We start from the raw sequence: 20,010 nt of genomic DNA, 5'->3' as shown, positions 1-20,010 counted from the left end.
CCCCCGTACTTTATTTCTTAATTGGTAGTGATGTGCCCTTTCTTGGAGCCATATTCGAGTTCTTCTTCCTTGTTTCATTTTGTGGCGAGTTTAGAAGGCCTGTAATGCATTGAAGTTTGACTCAATGGCCTTTTTTGTTGATGCTGTTATTTATCGAGCAATGTTGGATCTTAGGCTTGCCGATTCTGCCTTTGGTCTTAAACCATCCCAACTGTGAGGAGTTTGTTAGGTCCCAGTCAGAATTTAGCGAGAAATAACGAGTGAATGAATTGTTCTTCTTAGGGTGAGAACTACCACAATTGCTAATAGTTTTGAATGAATTGTTCTTCTTAGGGTGAGAACTACCACAATTGCTAATAGTTTTGAATAAAAATCTCATATGCTTTTATTGCGATTTTGGAGTCTATTTATAGAACAAAGTTAATGAGATAAAGTAGTTAATATCAAATAAACTACTTCACTATAAGTTCGAAGCAAATAACAATCTTTAAAGGAAACAAGTTTAAATCTAAATTCTCCACCAAAACCATTCGGCTTGACGAAGGAAAACCTCCCTGCTGCACCCTTGAAGAGTCCTTGAAAGAATCAACTTCAAACTCAGAAGCATATTCTCACTTAAAGAACATACTTCCACGTGATGCATACCTCATGCATGACTTGCATGGCTGCTTGCATGTGCCCATGCATACTCTTTATACTTGCTGTTGGGTTTGGAGGCTCGTTTGGACTTGCATAGCTCCTTATCATCACCTCCCCCTCGAAGAGAACCCTTGTCCTCAAGGGTCATGTGTGGAAATTGTTGCTGTAGCAATGCCGTGTCTTCCCAGGTTGTTCTCCTTTGTTGTCTTCTCCATGTAGTTCCTCTGCAACTTCTTCACAAGTGATCTCGTTGGTGTCGTTGTAGCTCTCGAGAAGCAGAAGTTGAGGCCCTTGACATTTATGACCCGCAGTGAACCGTTCGTTGCAAGTGAAACACAGTCCCTGAGCTCGTCGTCGTTGCATTTCATCCCACGGTAATCTTTTGACAGGCACGGTTGGTGATGCTTGAGTAGGTGGCAATGTTGGCTGTGCGCGGTTGGAGGGTGGCTGGAATAATCTCCGTTGGCGTGTTATCTGGTCGTCTTTCATACGAGCAAGGCTGATGGCTTCCTTTAACGTACGTGGCCTGAACATCCGTATATCCTCCGCAATCTCCGGTTTCAATCCTCCCATGAAAGTGCCTACCAACGCTTTCTGTGACCACCCATGAACTCGGTTTCCCAACCTTTCGAATTCCTTCTGGTATTCTCGCAGAGAATCTGTTTGTTCGACCCGAGACAGTGCTTCATCAAAGTCTTCACAATCCGTTGGTCCGAAGCGTGCCCACAGCTCCTCCATGAAGATTTCCCATGTTACGACTCGTCCTTCCTCTTGATATGACCTCCTCAGCCACTGCCACCATTGGTTAGCTTCTCCCTCTAAGTGGAATGAAGCCAAGACAACTTTCTGGTCTTCTGTTGATTCCTAATATTCGAAGAACTGGTTAATTCGGTTGAACCATTCGGTTGGGTCATTGCCGGCATAGCGTGGAAAATCTAGTTTTGCCACTTTTGATTGAAACTACTGTCGTCTACCATCCTTGTCTTCACAGTTTGGCCGTGATGTTGCTATGTTATTATTGGTGCTTGGTGCGTCTTTGGATGTGTTGAAGGACTCTGCAAGTTTGCTCAAGGTTTCCTCAATGTGAGCCAACTTGTCGTTAATTCCTACTTCCATGCGCTGCATCTTATCTTGCATTTCTCCGAGCTCCACTTCCATCCGTTCGATGCGTTCCTTGTTGGTTGTCATCCTTGCCTAGCTCTGATACCAATGTTAGGTCCCAGTCAGAATTTAGCGAGAAATAACGAGTGAATGAATTGTTCTTCTTAGGGTGAGAACTACCACAATTGCTAATAGTTTTGAATGAATTGTTCTTCTTAGGGTGAGAACTACCACAATTGCTAATAGTTTTGAATAAAAATCTCATATGCTTTTATTGCGATTTTGGAGTCTATTTATAGAACAAAGTTAATGAGATAAAGTAGTTAATATCAAATAAACTACTTCACTATAAGTTCGAAGCAAATAACAATCTTTAAAGGAAACAAGTTTAAATCTAAATTCTCCACCAAAACCATTCGGCTTGACGAAGGAAAACCTCCCTGCTGCACCCTTGAAGAGTCCTTGAAAGAATCAACTTCAAACTCAGAAGCATATTCTCACTTAAAGAACATACTTCCACGTGATGCATACCTCATGCATGACTTGCATGGCTGCTTGCATGTGCCCATGCATACTCTTTATACTTGCTGTTGGGTTTGGAGGCTCGTTTGGACTTGCATAGCTCCTTATCATCACCTCCCCCTCGAAGAGAACCCTTGTCCTCAAGGGTCATGTGTGGAAATTGTTGCTGTAGCAATGCCGTGTCTTCCCAGGTTGTTCTCCTTTGTTGTCTTCTCCATGTAGTTCCTCTGCAACTTCTTCACAAGTGATCTCGTTGGTGTCGTTGTAGCTCTCGAGAAGCAGAAGTTGAGGCCCTTGACATTTATGACCCGCAGTGAACCGTTCGTTGCAAGTGAAACACAGTCCCTGAGCTCGTCGTCGTTGCATTTCATCCCACGGTAATCTTTTGACAGGCACGGTTGGTGATGCTTGAGTAGGTGGCAATGTTGGCTGTGCGCGGTTGGAGGGTGGCTGGAATAATCTCCGTTGGCGTGTTATCTGGTCGTCTTTCATACGAGCAAGGCTGATGGCTTCCTTTAACGTACGTGGCCTGAACATCCGTATATCCTCCGCAATCTCCGGTTTCAATCCTCCCATGAAAGTGCCTACCAACGCTTTCTGTGACCACCCATGAACTCGGTTTCCCAACCTTTCGAATTCCTTCTGGTATTCTCGCAGAGAATCTGTTTGTTCGACCCGAGACAGTGCTTCATCAAAGTCTTCACAATCCGTTGGTCCGAAGCGTGCCCACAGCTCCTCCATGAAGATTTCCCATGTTACGACTCGTCCTTCCTCTTGATATGACCTCCTCAGCCACTGCCACCATTGGTTAGCTTCTCCCTCTAAGTGGAATGAAGCCAAGACAACTTTCTGGTCTTCTGTTGATTCCTAATATTCGAAGAACTGGTTAATTCGGTTGAACCATTCGGTTGGGTCATTGCCGGCATAGCGTGGAAAATCTAGTTTTGCCACTTTTGATTGAAACTACTGTCGTCTACCATCCTTGTCTTCACAGTTTGGCCGTGATGTTGCTATGTTATTATTGGTGCTTGGTGCGTCTTTGGATGTGTTGAAGGACTCTGCAAGTTTGCTCAAGGTTTCCTCAATGTGAGCCAACTTGTCGTTAATTCCTACTTCCATGCGCTGCATCTTATCTTGCATTTCTCCGAGCTCCACTTCCATCCGTTCGATGCGTTCCTTGTTGGTTGTCATCCTTGCCTAGCTCTGATACCAATGTTAGGTCCCAGTCAGAATTTAGCGAGAAATAACGAGTGAATGAATTGTTCTTCTTAGGGTGAGAACTACCACAATTGCTAATAGTTTTGAATGAATTGTTCTTCTTAGGGTGAGAACTACCACAATTGCTAATAGTTTTGAATAAAAATCTCATATGCTTTTATTGCGATTTTGGAGTCTATTTATAGAACAAAGTTAATGAGATAAAGTAGTTAATATCAAATAAACTACTTCACTATAAGTTCAAAGCAAATAACAATCTTTAAAGGAAACAAGTTTAAATCTAAATTCTCCACCAAAACCATTCGGCTTGACGAAGGAAAACCTCCCTGCTGCACCCTTGAAGAGTCCTTGAAAGAATCAACTTCAAACTCAGAAGCATATTCTCACTTAAAGAACATACTTCCACGTGATGCATACCTCATGCATGACTTGCATGGCTGCTTGCATGTGCCCATGCATACTCTTTATACTTGCTGTTGGGTTTGGAGGCTCGTTTGGACTTGCATAGCTCCTTATCGGAGTTCTAGGTTCTCGATTTGCAAAGTGCTTGAGAGTTGTTGTTTCATCCAGGAGGCTGATTCTTTTAGTTTTTTGGTTGTGGTCACCACCTGGGGTGGTGAAGCTGACTATTGATGGTTGCTTTAGGAGTAATCCTAGGATGGCTGCTTCAGATAGTATTTTACGTGATGATTAGGGTGTGGCTTTGGCTGCTTTTGGTTCCTTCCTTGGGCGCTAACTGATCTTTCATGCAGAATTCATGGCTGTTTTTTAGGGGTTAGAGTTGGTGCTCAGCTCCATTATTCTGTGCTTGACGTAGAGTCGGACTCAGCCATGGTGGCTTCTTGGATTCTTTTCTAAGGCCTTGTTCATACGGACTATACCTATTCTTTGCGTCGAGTGTGTAGTTTGACATTTTCTTCTACTTCATGGTTAGTCATGTGCTTCGAAAGGCTACTTCTACTGCTGATTTCTTTGGCCTGCTCTCTTCAAGTTCATCGGCGTGTCTTGGGTTCTCAAGATATCTCTGCTGGCTTATCTAATAATCTTCGTTTGAATTGTGGGTAATTTAACATATCAGGCAATATAATTGATTATTTTTGTGTTCTATTTTTTATCTTGTATTTTTCACTTTTCCATTCTTATGTTCTTGCAATTGCGGTTTTGATTTATATTCACCTCCTTATGTATTTGATTCATTCTATGATTTATATGAAAGATAGGGGTCCAACCTAACCCTACCTTTTTGGTGGTTAAAAAAAAAGTCAGGAATCAAACCTAGGTCATCAAGGTGAAACATCAATCAGGTTGTAAATTTAACATATGAACATAAAAGCTTAACAAAACATTTGAAGTTGCTTGACAACATAGAAATACAAGCAAAAAGAGATGCTAAACAACACAAAATTTTGATTGGGTGGGAGTATTGTTCATGCTAGCATAATAATGAGGTGCCTGAGAATACCTATGACTTTCTTGATAAATAATATCATATAAAAGGTTAGGAATCACAGATAATTGTCCACGTATGAACAAATCTGGCTCAAAATGTGAAATGTATTAAGATTTTCAAACATTTAAATTAATAGTTAATAATTTCGGACAAAAGATACTTGGAGACCCTAAAGTTCACTGATTCTATGTTATGGCTCATTGTCTCGCTCAACAATTTAATTTCTAGATTATTTGGCTCCTATCTATTAAAAGACAACACCGTTACTAAAATTATAAATTATAACAGTTAAACCTAAACCTACGTCGTTTAGCAATTTACAAAAGAAAAAAATATAACAAAAGCCAATTGTTGGAGTAGCAACGTGCCAACGAGAAAATCTCAAGCCATGTAATATCCTGTGTCAACAACTAAAGAAGAACAAACCACCACCCTCTAGGCCGTCGCTGCACTAACGCTGGACCCGATTTGAATAGTTAGAAGTTGTAACATTAATTAGGGATTGAGGGTAAAATTTTGGACTTTGATTTAATAAAATTGATTTAAATGAGTCCCAATAGAAATATGATTATAAATATATCAATACAATTATAACATGTTAAAAGAAAAAAAGTTTATTTTCACACAAAACAAAAAACACAACCCTTGGATGTGGGATGTGTCTAAAAAATAATAGGGTGGAAATATTATCACCCTCAAATTAGATATATAAATATTTAATGTTTTACTCTTATAATTTTGTATTTATTTTTTTGAATATTGTTAAGAGAAAGATAGAAATTAATATATAGACAAATCGAGTCCTTTATTTTATTATTCATATCCATAAAAAGTAACCACTATGCTAGTCCCACGAACTTTGCATAAGACGGTAATTTAGAAAAAAGAAAAAAAAAGGAACGTTTTTAGACACCAAAACAAAAGCAAAACAAGCACAAAGCGAGACATACAAACAAAATTTATGCTACTGCATTCAAGCAGAAGCCATCAACTGTTCACGACGAAGTTTGAGAGCAACCAATAGTTCATCCTGATTAGGAAGATTTTCTTCAATCACAGGGACTTGCTTGAAAGTTTCAATCCAGGCATGCAAGTGAGGGAATTTGTGTGATTCAAATAGTTTAGCTCCCACTATATCTTCAATGACTTGCAACCAATAAACAATTGAACCAAACGCTAGGTCCACTAAGCCAATATTGTCTCCATTGAAAAATTTCTTCTCTCCCAAGCCATGCTCTTCAACGGTTTGTAGCATTTCCAAGGCTTCCTTCATTGTGTTTTGTAGTTCTTCTCTAGTGCTACGAAACATTTTCCAAACAGCAACACCCTGCCACAAATATTTTACATCTGATTTTATCACCGACATGATTAATTAATAATATGTATATAAAAGTGAAAAATCGTTGGACGATATGTACACGTGTCACAATATCCTTTAATCAGAGGTTTAATAAGTTAATTAAGACAGTTCAACCACTGAGTTGTAAAATCTGTCATTAGCTAGTAAATTCACTTTCTCCCAATGCTTCAAAAGTCATCAAAATTCCCCGTGAAGTTAAAAACGGCTGTGTTAACTTTAACTTATTACATCTTTTCATATTTAAGGATAAAACAGTGAAGACACCAGAAATTGAAAGTTTAGAGAACTTTTTACAAATAAATATGAAGGAGACCCCTGGGTGGCTGGGCTCGACTGGCTATGAATTCACTTCCGCCATCACCCGAGTTCGAGTATATATGAAGAGTAAGAGTTAGTGTTTGGTGGGTGGATTTCGTTATCCTCGTCACCTCATCTAGATCTTAAAGTAAATGAATAAATAAACACATTTGAAAAGAATGAACTTAATCATAAACGTGTTTGCCAGAGTTGTGAGCGAACCTTGTCTTCGGCGAATTTAATCCAGAATCGAGCAAGAGCTCTATCATAAGGATTATTTGGCATCAAGGGATTCAGTGGCCACGTCTCTTCGATGTATTCGAGAATAACCATGGACTCACAAACTGGTTTTCCGCCATGGACAAGCACTGGGATCTTCTTGTGAACCGGATTGTGCTTCAAAAGCAAAGCACTTTTGTTTGAGAGATCTTCTAAAACAAATTCATATGGCACGCCTTTCAATTTCAGAGCCCAAATCACCCTGTAAACAAATGGACTCAGCAGTGCCCCATGAAGCTTCACTTCAGCCATGATAATTCTTAGATTGAATTTGAATATCAGGTTTTTTGGTCGATCTTGAGTATAGCTGATAACTCATTACACATGTTTCTGAATTTATAGTGATTTATGGTATGCACTTTCTTGAGCAGAAAGCTTCAATTTTCCATTAATAAAACGATTAATGATGAATTCAAAGAACTAGTGCGATGACTTTAATTAAATAATTTTTTACGCTGTGTGCAACCGCATTTTGAGGTTAATTTAAAGGATATTATTTTCTCCTCATCAAAAATTTTATATAAAAAAATATAATTATGTGATTGGTAGTTATTAAGTAAAAATAAAATAAAAATAAATTTTGACCGTAAATAAATAAAAGTTCATACATGTTATAAAGATTTTTGAAAACTCAAATAAGTGGACACAATTCCTAATTTAAAACGCTAGCCAATGAGATCAATAATTTGGTCAACCAGTCAGAGATAACCATACAATAATTAATCAAAATTTTGCCATTTGTTTTACATTTAAGACCTTTGCGTCATGCATGATGATCAATTGACCATATATCAATCAATCAACAAGACATTTGCCTTTTGTGCATGTGTTCACATTGGACGCAAATATAATTTGTTATAAAAAAAATTGGACTAAATTATTTTTAAATACATTTTTTTAAAATAATCACCTGATCATAGAGGACCTGTTATTTAGTTCGTGAATCTTATAACAGGACCCATGATTTTTTTTTTTAAATCTTATGGGTCCCCTATTATTTAATTTGTGGAATTGACGGAGGTAACTTACAATTTCATTTTTGTAATTTACAGCTTTCAATAAATTCAGATAATATTAGGCGTTAAAAGTCGGCCAGGCTGGAGGAGTAGATCTATAAAATTTGCTACCACTTTGCACTATCTGTTTGGTGCCCAGAAACACACATATATACATCCACTTTTTATTTAACGCTGGGTTTTTTTTCGACCCATAATAATTTCTCTTTGTACATCAACTTTTTAATAAAAACTTTTATTGTCAAGATAAATTGTTATTAATTACTTCACTAATCCTCCTTTTTTTTGGGCCAATTTCTCTTTCGTATTTGACAAAATTTAATTCACATCATGCGATAGTATGATTGCAAATAAATTTGAAGTTATCTCTCGCAAGTTGTTCAAAAATAAATTGACATATCTTGTGTATAGAACTAAAGAACAATAGCAAACCACTATCCTCTAGCCGATCGCTGCTATTAGGACGGCAAAAATATGTAAATTTGTCTAAACCCATCTACAAAAATCTGTCCACTGTGAATAATTTTGGAGGTTACGAATAAGTTCGGTATTTTAAATTTAAGTTCGTTGCAGGTTACGGATAGATTTAGTATTGAGAAAAAAATTGGTGGGTGTCTGCCAACTAGCATTTTTTTAATTATTTATGTCTTTTATTTTAATCACAAAGATTGTCTTAAAAAAATTTAATCATAAAAATATAGTAGTTAAAGTTATTACTCTAATCTTCCAAATTCCTAAACCTAACCTAACTCATTACAGTTGCACACCCTATTCCTTCAAGTATGTATGTATGTAAATGTATACACAGGCACACACACAAAAAATAAACTTTTAATAAGTAGATTTAGTATTTTTCAAGTTTAATATTAATGATATTTTAATTTAATTTAATTACTTTTGTTTGTTTGGCTTTAATGACATGAACTTAGTGATTGCTGGTTAAGATTGGATTTTTATTTGTCTAATTAATGGTCAATAGTTGTCCAAAATATATTTGTTAATATTGTTGACAATACTTGTATATCTATATATATATCTATATATCTATATAAAGCTAGGACTTGAGGAGGTGATGTGGCATCACCATTTCTCATCTTTGTATATTCTCTATTATCCAATAAATAGAGAAATTTTCTTTTAGATTTGGCTTTTTATCTTCTCATAATTAATTTAATTGTTATTACAAAATAACAATTATGTAAAGATTTTAATGAGGCATATTCTTTGTAATGAACATCCAAGGGGGAGTGTTATGAATTTATTAAAATATATAGATGTTCATAACATATATCTCTTAGTCTCCCCACTATCTCCCATTAGTAATCTTTAGCTTCCCTATAACTCCCACTATCTCACAAGGAATTATGATCCATAATTTTTCATTAATTTCATGGAGTGATTATGTAACTATAAAAGGAGAGCTCATCGTTTTGTTTTGTACATACACAATTGGAATGAATAAAATCACTCTATAATATATTCTCTCATTTTATTCTTTATCTTGCGTTGCTTCTTTATTTGTATTGCTGGCTAATAGCTTTTTTTGTTTTTTATAAGGCTGCCTCATCTTAAAAAAAAAAAATCAATTCATATTTTTTATCAGTTTCATCAAGTGTAAAGTAAGAAAAAAAGATAATACTAATTTTTTTTTAAGCCGCGTAAAGCGCGGTTCTATTTTCTAGTATATATATAAAGTTGGGACTAGAGAAAGTAATGTGGCATCATCATTTTTTATTTTTTTTGTATTTTCTATTATCTAATAAATTGGTTGAGATTAAAAAAATAATTACATTACAAAATATTAAATTTTAGTGGCTTAAATACTTCAATTATTTAATATAGGAAGGAAGGTTTCTTCATCTTCCCTCAACAATGCCATTAGGGCCTAATTTTAATGTCATAATCCCATATTTAATTATGTAACCTTTTGTTTAGTGCCTTTTGGTTTCTTCAAACTCTATAAATATTAAGTAGTTATGACTTGTTGCATCATTATTTCTCATCTTTTTATATTCTCTATTATCTAATATATTAGTTGAGATTAAAAAATAATTACATTACAAAAATATTAAAAATAGAAAATAAATAGAAAATAATTATTAGATTACATGTCTCTTCCTCTTTCTATTTAAATTCAACAATATGTAACCATTAATAATAATTAATTATAAGTTTTGAAACATTCATTTATTTTATTAAGCCAACAACTAAACTTTAGTGGTTTAAAATACATCAACTAATTAATATAAGAAGAACGGTTCTATTAACGTATAGAATTCGTATAGCATTTGGTTTTGTATATAGAAGTCGTATAGAATTCGGTTTTCATATTTAAGGCAATTAGATTTGTATATATATTATGAATCTGTAATGCTTTTCTACTTAGGATTCTATTCTTTAGGATTGTACATCTATATATATATGTAGCAACGTTAATGCAAGACATAACAGTTTCATTCATAAACTCTATTCTTTATTTTACATGGTATCAGAGCTTTACTCACTTATCAAATTAACGTTTGTTGAATCTTCGTTATTTTTTCTTTGATTTTGTTTAAATACTCATGGCAGACGGTCAATCATCAAAACAAGCTGCCATCCTTAATAAACAGGAGGATGATGTCTTCCTTGTCCACCCATCAGATAGTCAAACTGCCGTATTGGTTTCTCCTTTACTCACTAGTGATAACTATGGTACATGGGTAAGGGCAATGACTATGGCTTTACGAGCGAAAAACAAGCTCGGTTTTGTTGATGGAACTATATCAAAACCAGATGATGATGAAGATGATGGTGGTAGATGGCAACGTTGTAATGATCTTGTTGGATCTTGGGTGTTGAACTCCATATCAACTTGCGGGAAGTGTTGTGTATGCACAATCTGCTAGAGAAGTATGGCAGGATTTGCAAGAGCATTTTCAGCAGACCAATGCGCCAAAAATCTATAAACTCAAACATGCCATCTTTAATTTACGACAAGGAGATGCATCTGTTTCACTTTATTATACTCAAATAAAGGCGCTTTGGGATGAGTTGAATTCTCTACAACAAGTAGGACCATGTACTTGTGCGAATGCAAAAACTGTCAATCAATTGCAGCAACTAGATCGAGCTATGGAGTTTCTTCAAGACTTACATGATAGATATGCAGCAACGAGAAGTCAGATTTTGTTGATGGATCCTTTTCCTAATGCAAATAAAATTTATTCCCTTGTGAGGCAAGAAGAAAAACAACAAGATCTTCACGCTATAGGGGGATCTCCAGAAGCTGCAACATTGACAACACAAAGCCGTACTTCATTTGGAAATAGGAATTGGAATAACAATTCTGCAGTAGATAACAAAGGAGGAAACTTGAATGCAAATGGTGGCAGACCATCGTGTGAACACTGTGGAAAATTGGGCCACACAAAACAAAAATGTTTTAAGTTAAATGGATATCCGCCAAATTGTAGAAGATGTGGACAAGGTAATAAAAATGAGATTAAAGTTGCCATGGCAACAAATAGCAATCAAGACGTCCAAGCACCAATATTTACTCAAGAGCAATATCAAAAACTCCTAGCTATGTTGTCCTCTTCAGGTAGTTTACATACTGCGAATCTTGCAGGTATAGCACTTAATTCCTCTTTATCACATACTTGGATCATAGATACATGCGCTACTAATCATATGTGTAGTTCGCTAGATTTTTTTCATGCCTATGAACCATGTCATGTCCCTCTTCACGTTCAATTACCAGATGGTACAATAGCACAAGTTACTCACATAGGGAAAGTCTCATTTTCACCAGATTTTTTTATTAGACAAAGTGTTTTACATTCCGAGTTTTAAGTTTAATTTACTGTCTGTTAGTCAGTTAACCAAATCAAATAGATATAAGGTAATTTTTTCTTCCAATTTTTGTGAGTTTCAGGACCTATACACGAAGAAGCAGATTGGCAAGGGTAGACTTCGTGAAGGTCTTTTCTACATTCAACTTCCAGCTGCATTTTCTTTCACCTCCCAAATCACCTCTACACATGAGATTGATCTTTGGCATTGGAGACTTGGCCACCCTTCTCTTGGACGTTTAGAGCACTTTTCAAAAACTTGTCCTATGGTTAGTTTTAATAAAGCATATGTTTGTGATATTTGTCCTAAAGCAAAACAAACTAGAAAGCCATTTTCCATTAGTAGCATCAAAAGTAAAGTACCTTTTGAATTAATCCATTGTGATGTTTGGGGTCCTTTTTCAACTTCAAGTTTTTTAGGGGCTTATTATTTTTTAACCATTGTTGATGATTATACTCGATGCACTTGGTTATATTTAATGAAAACCAAATTTGAAACCCAATTGCATTTATGTTCTTTTCATGCATTGATAAAAACTCAATTTAATGCTAACATTAAAATTGTGCGTTCTGACAATGAGACTGAATTTCTTGTTAAAGAATTACAAAATTTTTTTTTAGACAAAGGGATTATTCATCAAAGAAGTTGCATTAGAACACCGCAACAGAATGGTGTGGTTGAGCGTAAACATCGCCATCTTCTCGAAGTTACGCGAGGTCTACGTTTTCAAGCCAATTTGCCAATTAAATTCTGGAGGGAGTGTGTTCTTACTGCAGCATATTTGATCAATAAATTGCCCAGTGATGTTCTTAATGGAAAAACCCCACATGAAATGCTTTTTGGTATAGCACCAGATTTATCACGCCTAAAAGTTTTTGGTTGCTTGTGTTTTGCCAAAAATTTACAAGTTAAAAATAAATTTGATCAGCGGGCAAAAATGGGAATTTTTATTGGTTATCCTTTTAGTTAAAAAGGATATCGGATTTATGATATTGAATCTAAGACAATCCATGTGTCACGCGATGTTCTCTTTTATGAACATATTTTTCTTTTTAAGGATGTTAAATCATCGGTTTTTTCTACACCTTTTACACATGTCACTGATGAGTTTTTCTTTGATGAAATTTTTTTTGAGTCAAATACTCTTTTATCACCTTCTCCTAATGAAAACATAAGTTCATCACATGCTCTTCATGAACGTGACCCACCTTTGCAAGACACAGATGAATCCGTGACCAATTTTCATTCTCCACAGCCTATTGAACACATCATAACTGAAACATCATCTACCCAACAACCTAGTTCACCAGCAGATGCAACCTTTGATTCATCACTTTCTTTAGGCAACCAAAATATCCAAACTCCCACACGACCCCAACGTGATAGACGCCCACCAGCTTACCTTCAAGATTATTGTACATTGGCTTCTCACAATTCTACCCCTGCTGATCTTGTTTCTTCGTCTCCAGGTAAGAAATATCCTCTTCATAATTTTATTTCTTACCATCGTTTTTCTCCAGCACATAAGTCTTTTTTGTCTGCCATTACCTCTACAATCGAACCAAGTTTTTTTCATGAGGCAGTCAAATTACCTGAGTGGCACAAAACCATGGAGGATGAGATAACAGCTCTTGAAAAAAATAATACGTGGACTCTGACTCATTTGCCGGATGGTAAAAAGGCTATTGGCAGCAGATGGGTTTACAAAATTAAATATCAATCCGATGGCACCATTGAGTGTTACAAAGCTCGTTTAGTTGCTAAGGGATATACTCAAACTGAAGGCATTGATTATCATGCTACTTTTTCACCTGTTGCTAAGCTTGTCACTGTGAGAGCTTTACTTTCTCTTGCGGCTGTTAAGGGTTGGATTTTAGAACAATTAGATGTAAGCAATGCTTTTTTACAAGGAGATTTGGAGGAAGAAGTTTATATGCAAGTACCACAAGGTTTTTCTAAGCAGGGGGAGCATCTAGTCTGCAAACTCAAGAAATCTATCTACGGATTAAAACAAGCATCCAGAAATTAGTTTTCCAAGTTTTTTGCTACCATTCAACAAGCGAGTTTTCGCCAATCTAAGGCAGACTATTCATTATTTGTGAAAACTAATGCCAATTTTTCAACCTATGTGTTAGTTTACGTTGATGATATTATCGTAGCAGGGAATGATGCTACCGAGGTTAGCAGAATTAAAGATTTCCTTGCACAAAAATTTTACATCAAGGCATTAGGGAAGTTGAAGTATTTTTTGGGGATAGAAGTGGCACAGTCATCACGTGGGATTTTCTTGAGTCAGCGAAAATATGCCCTGGATATTTTAAAGGATGCTGGTTTACTTGCTGGACGGGTTTCTCATTTTCCAATGGAACAACAACTTCGGCTTTCATCTACGGATGGCGACCCTTTATCAAATCCCTCAAGTTATCGACATCTCATAGGTCGGTTGATCTATCTCATAGTTACCAGGCCTGATATCGTCTTTGCAGTACATGTTTTAAGTCGATTTATGCATGAACCACGAACTACTCATATGGATGCTGCCATTCGAGTGCTTCGGTATTTAAAAGGCTCACTAGGCATGGGTATCTTATTATCTTCAATAAGTGACTTACATATCCGGGGTTACTGTGATGCGGATTGGGCTAGTTGTCCTACTACACGTCGGTCTGTTACTGGTTATTGTACTTTCCTTGGTGACAGCCCTATATCTTGGAAAACAAAGAAGCAAAATGTGGTCTCTCGATCTACAGCAGAAGCTGAGTATCGCTCCTTGGCTGATCTTTCATGTGAATTACAGTGGCTCAAAGCACTTTTTGCTGATTTGGGGCACTTTCAACATGATCCTATGACTGTTTATTGTGATAATCAATTAGCTTTATATATCGCTGAGAATCCTGTCTATCATGAGCGAACAAAGCACATTGAGTTAGATTGTCATTTCGTGCGAGAGCGTGCGCAATCCAATTTTTTATTACTACTGCATATTCCTACTTCCATGCAAGTAGCTGATGTGTTTACAAAGCCTCTCGGACATGCTCTTTTCCATCATCATATACGCAAGTTGGGCGTTGTTGATCTCCACGCTCCACCTTGAGGGGGAGTATTAACATATAGAATTCGTATAGCATTCGGTTTTGTATATAGAAGTCGTATATAATTCGGTTTTCATATTTAAGGCAATTAGATTTGTATATATATTATGAATCTGTAATGCTTTTCTACTTAGGATTCTATTCTTTAGGATTGTACATCTATATCTATATGTAGCAACGTTAATGCACGACATAACAGTTTCATTCATAAACTATGTTCTTTATTTTACAGGTTCCTTCATCTTCCCTCATCAATGCCACTAGGGCCTAATTTTAATGATGTAATCTTATATTTAATTATGCAACCTTTTATTTAGTGTCTTTTGGCTTCTTCAAACTCTATAAATATTAAGTATTTAAGATTTGTTATGTTTGAGTTTTTTTTATTATTTAACCAACATCCTCTTTAGAAATGTTCTTGTGTTTTTATTTTTTGACTTATTTGAATTTTAAGTATTGTATGCTTCATTGAGTACTCTTTTCTTCATGAGTTGAACAATGATAAAGATAGTTGGATGATAAGAGTTAGGCTTTGTAGGATGTGGGAATCTGTTAATATCAATAAGAATGGAGAATTGATTAGTGTGAACATAATTTTTATTGATGAAAAGGTTGTGTACACTTAACTATACACATTAATATATATTTTTAAAGTTAACAAAAAAATAATTAACTTTAATAAATAACATTAGTTTTATAAGGTTGCGTCATCTTTATCAATTCATATTTTTTATCAGTTTCATCAAGTGCAAAGTAAAAAAAAAAAGATAATACTAAATTCTTTTTTTAAAGTTGCGTGAAGCGCAGTTCTATTTCCTAGTTAACTAAAAGATAGGGCAAGACATTAATCTTAGTAATGATTATTTGCCTACAATAAAAATATTTTGTGTTAGAATGATATATTTTGTGTATTTGTTTTAATATTGAAACTTTAATTTCTCTTTTACATTGATAAAATCTAAAATTGAGCAATTTATGTAGATTTTTTTGGCTGTTACTATAAAGTTATATTTTGAATTATATAATTCAAATTTTAGATATAATTTTTTTAATATTTATGATTTTAAATATAAAAATTTATATAAAAAAAAACCTACTGCATGTTATGGGTGGATTTGCTAATTATTAGAAATTATATCGAACGAACTAAGGCAACCGGTTATTGGCAGCTTTTGTTAATAATGACAAACCCATAATAAGTGATTCCCATTACCATCAGCAGCTTCTGTAACACAGGGCCGGAGGCGGTCTTGAATTGTTACAAGTTGCAACATTAATTAGCAAAATTTTCAGCCGCATCCCTGCAGTTTAGCATAGAATTAGATATATCCCCTTGTTTTCAAAAAATTAGTCTCTGATTCCCATGTTGTTTACATATATATATATATATATATATTTTCCATTTCAATTGGATATACAACTTCGTAATGTTGCGCCTTGTAGAATGTATGTCTAAAATGCGTGCTTCTTATTTTATAGCACCTAACATGCAGCTTACTTCAATGGTAAAATTAATTAAATAAAATAGAAAGAACATTTTTAACACCAGTACAAAAACATAACAAGTGTAAAAGAAGACTCACAAACTTATTTTATGATATTACATTCACGTAGGTACCACCAATGTTTCCCGACCACGTTTGAGACCACCAACTCACGCCGATTTAGAAGATATTTTTTTTATTAAAAGGGGCTCAACAAAACGAGCTAAGCCGGAAAAAAGTGGGGTTAAGTAATCCCAAACATGTCTTGCAATATAATTGAATAAATACCCACAGGCAGGCTAGTAAATAAATGCAAACCATGAGGAACTGAATGAGCCATATTAGCCATGAAATCCGCAGCTGAATTCGCTTTACGAAAGATGTGTGTGATAGAAATTTGCCAGTTTCTGCTTAGTAATTCCTGGACAGCAACAACTATAGCATAGAAAGCATTAGGCACGACCACCTGCTTAGAAATTATCTGTGAAACACAGAGACTGTCCACTTCCACCAAAAGATTTTCTTTAAGCATATAAGTTAAAGTTATTACTCTAGTTTTCAAAATTCTTAAACCTAATCTAACTAATTATAGCTGCACGCCTTGCTCCTTCTAGTATATGTATATATTTTAAGATGAATACAATAAATTTTTAATAAGTAGAATTTTGTACTTTTCAAGCTTAATATTAATGATATTTTATTTTATTTTAACTACTTTGAATTGTTTTGCTTTAATGACTTGAACATAGTGATTGTTTGCTAAACTTGAATTTTTATTTGTCTAATTAATTGACGATAGCAGTTGTATAAAATTTATAAAGACAAAATCTAAATAGATTACAAAAAGATTTAGTAATGACAAACCTGCAGCAGCCAATACCCATTACCATCCCTAGCTACTATAATGCAGGGACATGGGCGGTCTTAATTGTTAGAAGGTTCAAAATTAATTAGCAAAATGTTCAGTGGTATCCTTGAATTTTAGCATAGAATTAGATATATCCACTAGTTTTCAAAATTAGTTATATATATATATATATATATATATATATATATATATATATATATATATATATATATTTCAATTGGATATATAACTTTGTAATGTTGCACCTTATAAAAATGTATGCTTAAAATGCATGCTTATTACTTTTTATATGCTGTTAAGAGAAACTGAGAATAAAAATATGTAAAATGGAGTTTCATTTATTAATTATTTATATCCATTAAATAGCACCCAACATACAGTTCGTCTCAATAGTAAAATGAATTAAACAAAGTAGAAAGATCTGTTTTAGCATCAGTACAAAAATAAAACAAGCACAAAGCGAGAATCACAAACTTATTTTATGATAATACATTCACGCAAATGTCACCAATGTTTCCTGACGACGTTTGAAAGCGATCACCATCTCATGCTGATTTGGAAGATTTTCTTCAATTACAGGGACTTTCCTGGAATTTTCAAACCACTCATGCCAGCTTGGGAATTTGTGAGATTCAAATAGTTTCACTCCCATTACATCTTCAAGGACCTGCAACCAATAAGCAATGGCTCCAAATGCTAGGTCCGCTAAGCCAATATTGTCTCCATTGAAAAACTTCTTCTCTCCTAGGCCATGTTTTTCAACGGTTTGAAGCATTTCCAATGCTGCCTTCACTGCATTCTCCAGGTCTTGTCCAGTGCTGAAAAACATTTTCCAGACAGCTACTCCCTGCCACAAGATTTTATATCTAATTCTTACCACCACGTGATTAATAATATATATGAGGTAAAAAGAAATTAGATAATATGTACACACGCGTCAAAGTATCTTTTAAAGCCTAGACGTTTCATTTTTTCAAACTGTCAAAGTATTTAGGAGAGTTTATCCACTAATTTTTAGACTAGTTTAGTATAATTTTTCAGAACTTATTTAAGTAGAATTTTTAATTTTTATAAAAAAAAATTAGTTATTTAATTGTTAATGAAAATTTTTATTAAAATTTTTCAAATTATTTTAATAGATAAATTTTTAAAGTTATGTTATGAAATAAATAAAATAAGATTATAAAATAAATGATGAATATTTTAAACAATTTAACATTTTTAAAAAATCCTAAACCCTCTATTTCCAAAAGTGTAAATTTAAACTTTTATTAATATAGGCAAAAGAATTTATTTAATCCCAATAAGCTTTACTAAAAATAAAACTAAACAATAATAAAAATTTTGAAAAGAGTTTTTTTATTAAATAAACACGTATGAGTAATAAATAAGCCATATCAAACAAATACTTAATGAAATAAAAGGAAAAAGATAAAAAAAAATCCTCTTATTGTTTTAGTAAATTATAATTTTACTTTCATGTTTCAAAAGTCCTTAAAATTCCCCCATCGCTAAAACAATTATGTTTTAATATTTTACCCTTGATGCAGTAAAATCCACGGTTAATTAAGAAAATTTTCTAAAGATAAAAATTTAAAGTAATTAACCGATTTTTTTTGATAATTTTCTGTAATGTAAAATAAAAGTTTAGAGAGTCATATTTCTCAAATACCATGGAAATGGTGCTGAGTTTGTTCTTACTCAAGGGCCACGGGTTATATTGGGTCATTATTTGAATGTTCAGCAATGGAGTCCACAATTTGATTGCTTTAAGGAGAAAATCGAGAAGATTACGGCTTGGATCCGTCTCCACGGCATGCCATTGCACTACTATCATAAAAAATTATTCGTCTGTTGGGGAATGTAGTAGGAACAGTGCTCAAAATTGACTATAACACGGAACTAGTCACTCGGGGAAAATTTGCTCGGATTGCCGTCGAGGTTAATCTTGACAGACCGTTAGTTTCACAGTTTCTATTGGATGGGAAGATTCAGAAAGTGGAATATGAATCCCTCCCGACTATTTGTTTTAGTTGCGGAAGGTATGGTCACGTGATTTCATCCTGCCCAAAAAGGTCGAATATTGGGAATCCTGAGGCTAATGTTGATCCACAGAACTCAAACGATCTCTCAAGCAGCAAGTTACCATCAGCTCCGACTGCAGAGAAAGCTACCCCAAGCGATCCTCGCTATGGTCTATGGATGGTGGTTACCCGAAAAAGAAGGAATCAGTATGGGAAAGAGAAGGAGAAACTTCAAGATTATGCTAATAATCAAAAAGGCAACTTCAATCAAGGATCTCGATTCGGGGCCCTGCTGGAAGATGACGATGGAAAAGAGAACCAAGGTGTAGAAAATGAATCCTCAGTTGCCATGTTGAGGAGCCACGTGCCCGCAAACACAAATTTACAGGATTTGATAGGTACCAAGCATCTCAAACCAAGGAAAAATAGCCGTGCCTTTAAACAAGCCACTAAACAGACCTTACAAGCCCAAAGAAGAAAAACCCAAGATTCTATGAAAGCCCATAACACAGCCAATCCTACCGAAAAGTCACTAAACAACCCCATGCAAAACCTACACATTCTACGTACTCAAACTAAAGACCATGAAGTACAGCCCTCCCTGACTCCATATTTCCTCCTTAAATCAATTTCAAATAATTTTTTTGCCCCGCTGTTAATTTTTTTAGTTTTACTAAATTTAAAATTTTCTGTGGTTCGACTTCGGTCTCACCGGGTTATATTATAACTAGACATTCTTATACTTGAGAGTAATACACTTTTGAGTCGTGTCAAGTTTTTGGCACCGTTATCGGGGAGTTTTCTAAATTTGTTATTAGTTTGTCTT

At 34.8% G+C, this 20,010-nt stretch overlaps 4 protein-coding genes across 5 annotated transcripts in view; 2 read left to right on the top strand and 2 right to left on the bottom strand.

Annotated features, from left to right (window-relative positions):
- The window catches only part of LOC127899673 (protein DETOXIFICATION 12-like), a 164,397-nt gene that overhangs the window by 44,192 nt on the left and 100,195 nt on the right, over positions 1-20,010 (top strand). The window lies entirely within an intron of this gene.
- Positions 1-20,010, top strand: part of LOC127898659 (probable glutathione S-transferase) — a 104,267-nt gene that overhangs the window by 38,949 nt on the left and 45,308 nt on the right. The gene's annotated exons all lie outside the window — the stretch shown is intronic.
- LOC102628216 (probable glutathione S-transferase) overlaps positions 1-20,010 on the bottom strand; it is an 89,639-nt gene that overhangs the window by 52,500 nt on the left and 17,129 nt on the right. The window lies entirely within an intron of this gene.
- LOC127899677 (probable glutathione S-transferase) overlaps positions 5,711-20,010 on the bottom strand; it is an 89,880-nt gene continuing 75,580 nt past the window's right edge. Inside the window, exons 1-2 of one of the 2 annotated variants that reach the window (XM_052433218.1) lie at positions 6,810-7,243; positions 5,711-6,257 (exon numbers count right to left, since the gene is read on the bottom strand). In XM_052433218.1, coding sequence (XP_052289178.1) covers positions 5,904-6,257; positions 6,810-7,118 — 663 coding nt within the window. In that variant the 5' untranslated portion in view covers positions 7,119-7,243 and the 3' untranslated portion in view covers positions 5,711-5,903. Of the gene's footprint in view, positions 6,258-6,809; positions 7,244-20,010 lie in introns of those variants that run through there. The other variant, XM_052433216.1, reaches the window with a different exon arrangement.

This window comes from Citrus sinensis, chromosome 9 (assembly GCF_022201045.2).
Source record: "Citrus sinensis cultivar Valencia sweet orange chromosome 9, DVS_A1.0, whole genome shotgun sequence".
NCBI lineage: Eukaryota > Viridiplantae > Streptophyta > Magnoliopsida > Sapindales > Rutaceae > Citrus > Citrus sinensis.
The sequence above is the reverse complement of the archived record's forward strand: the minus strand, read 5'-3'. Positions and strand labels throughout refer to the sequence as shown.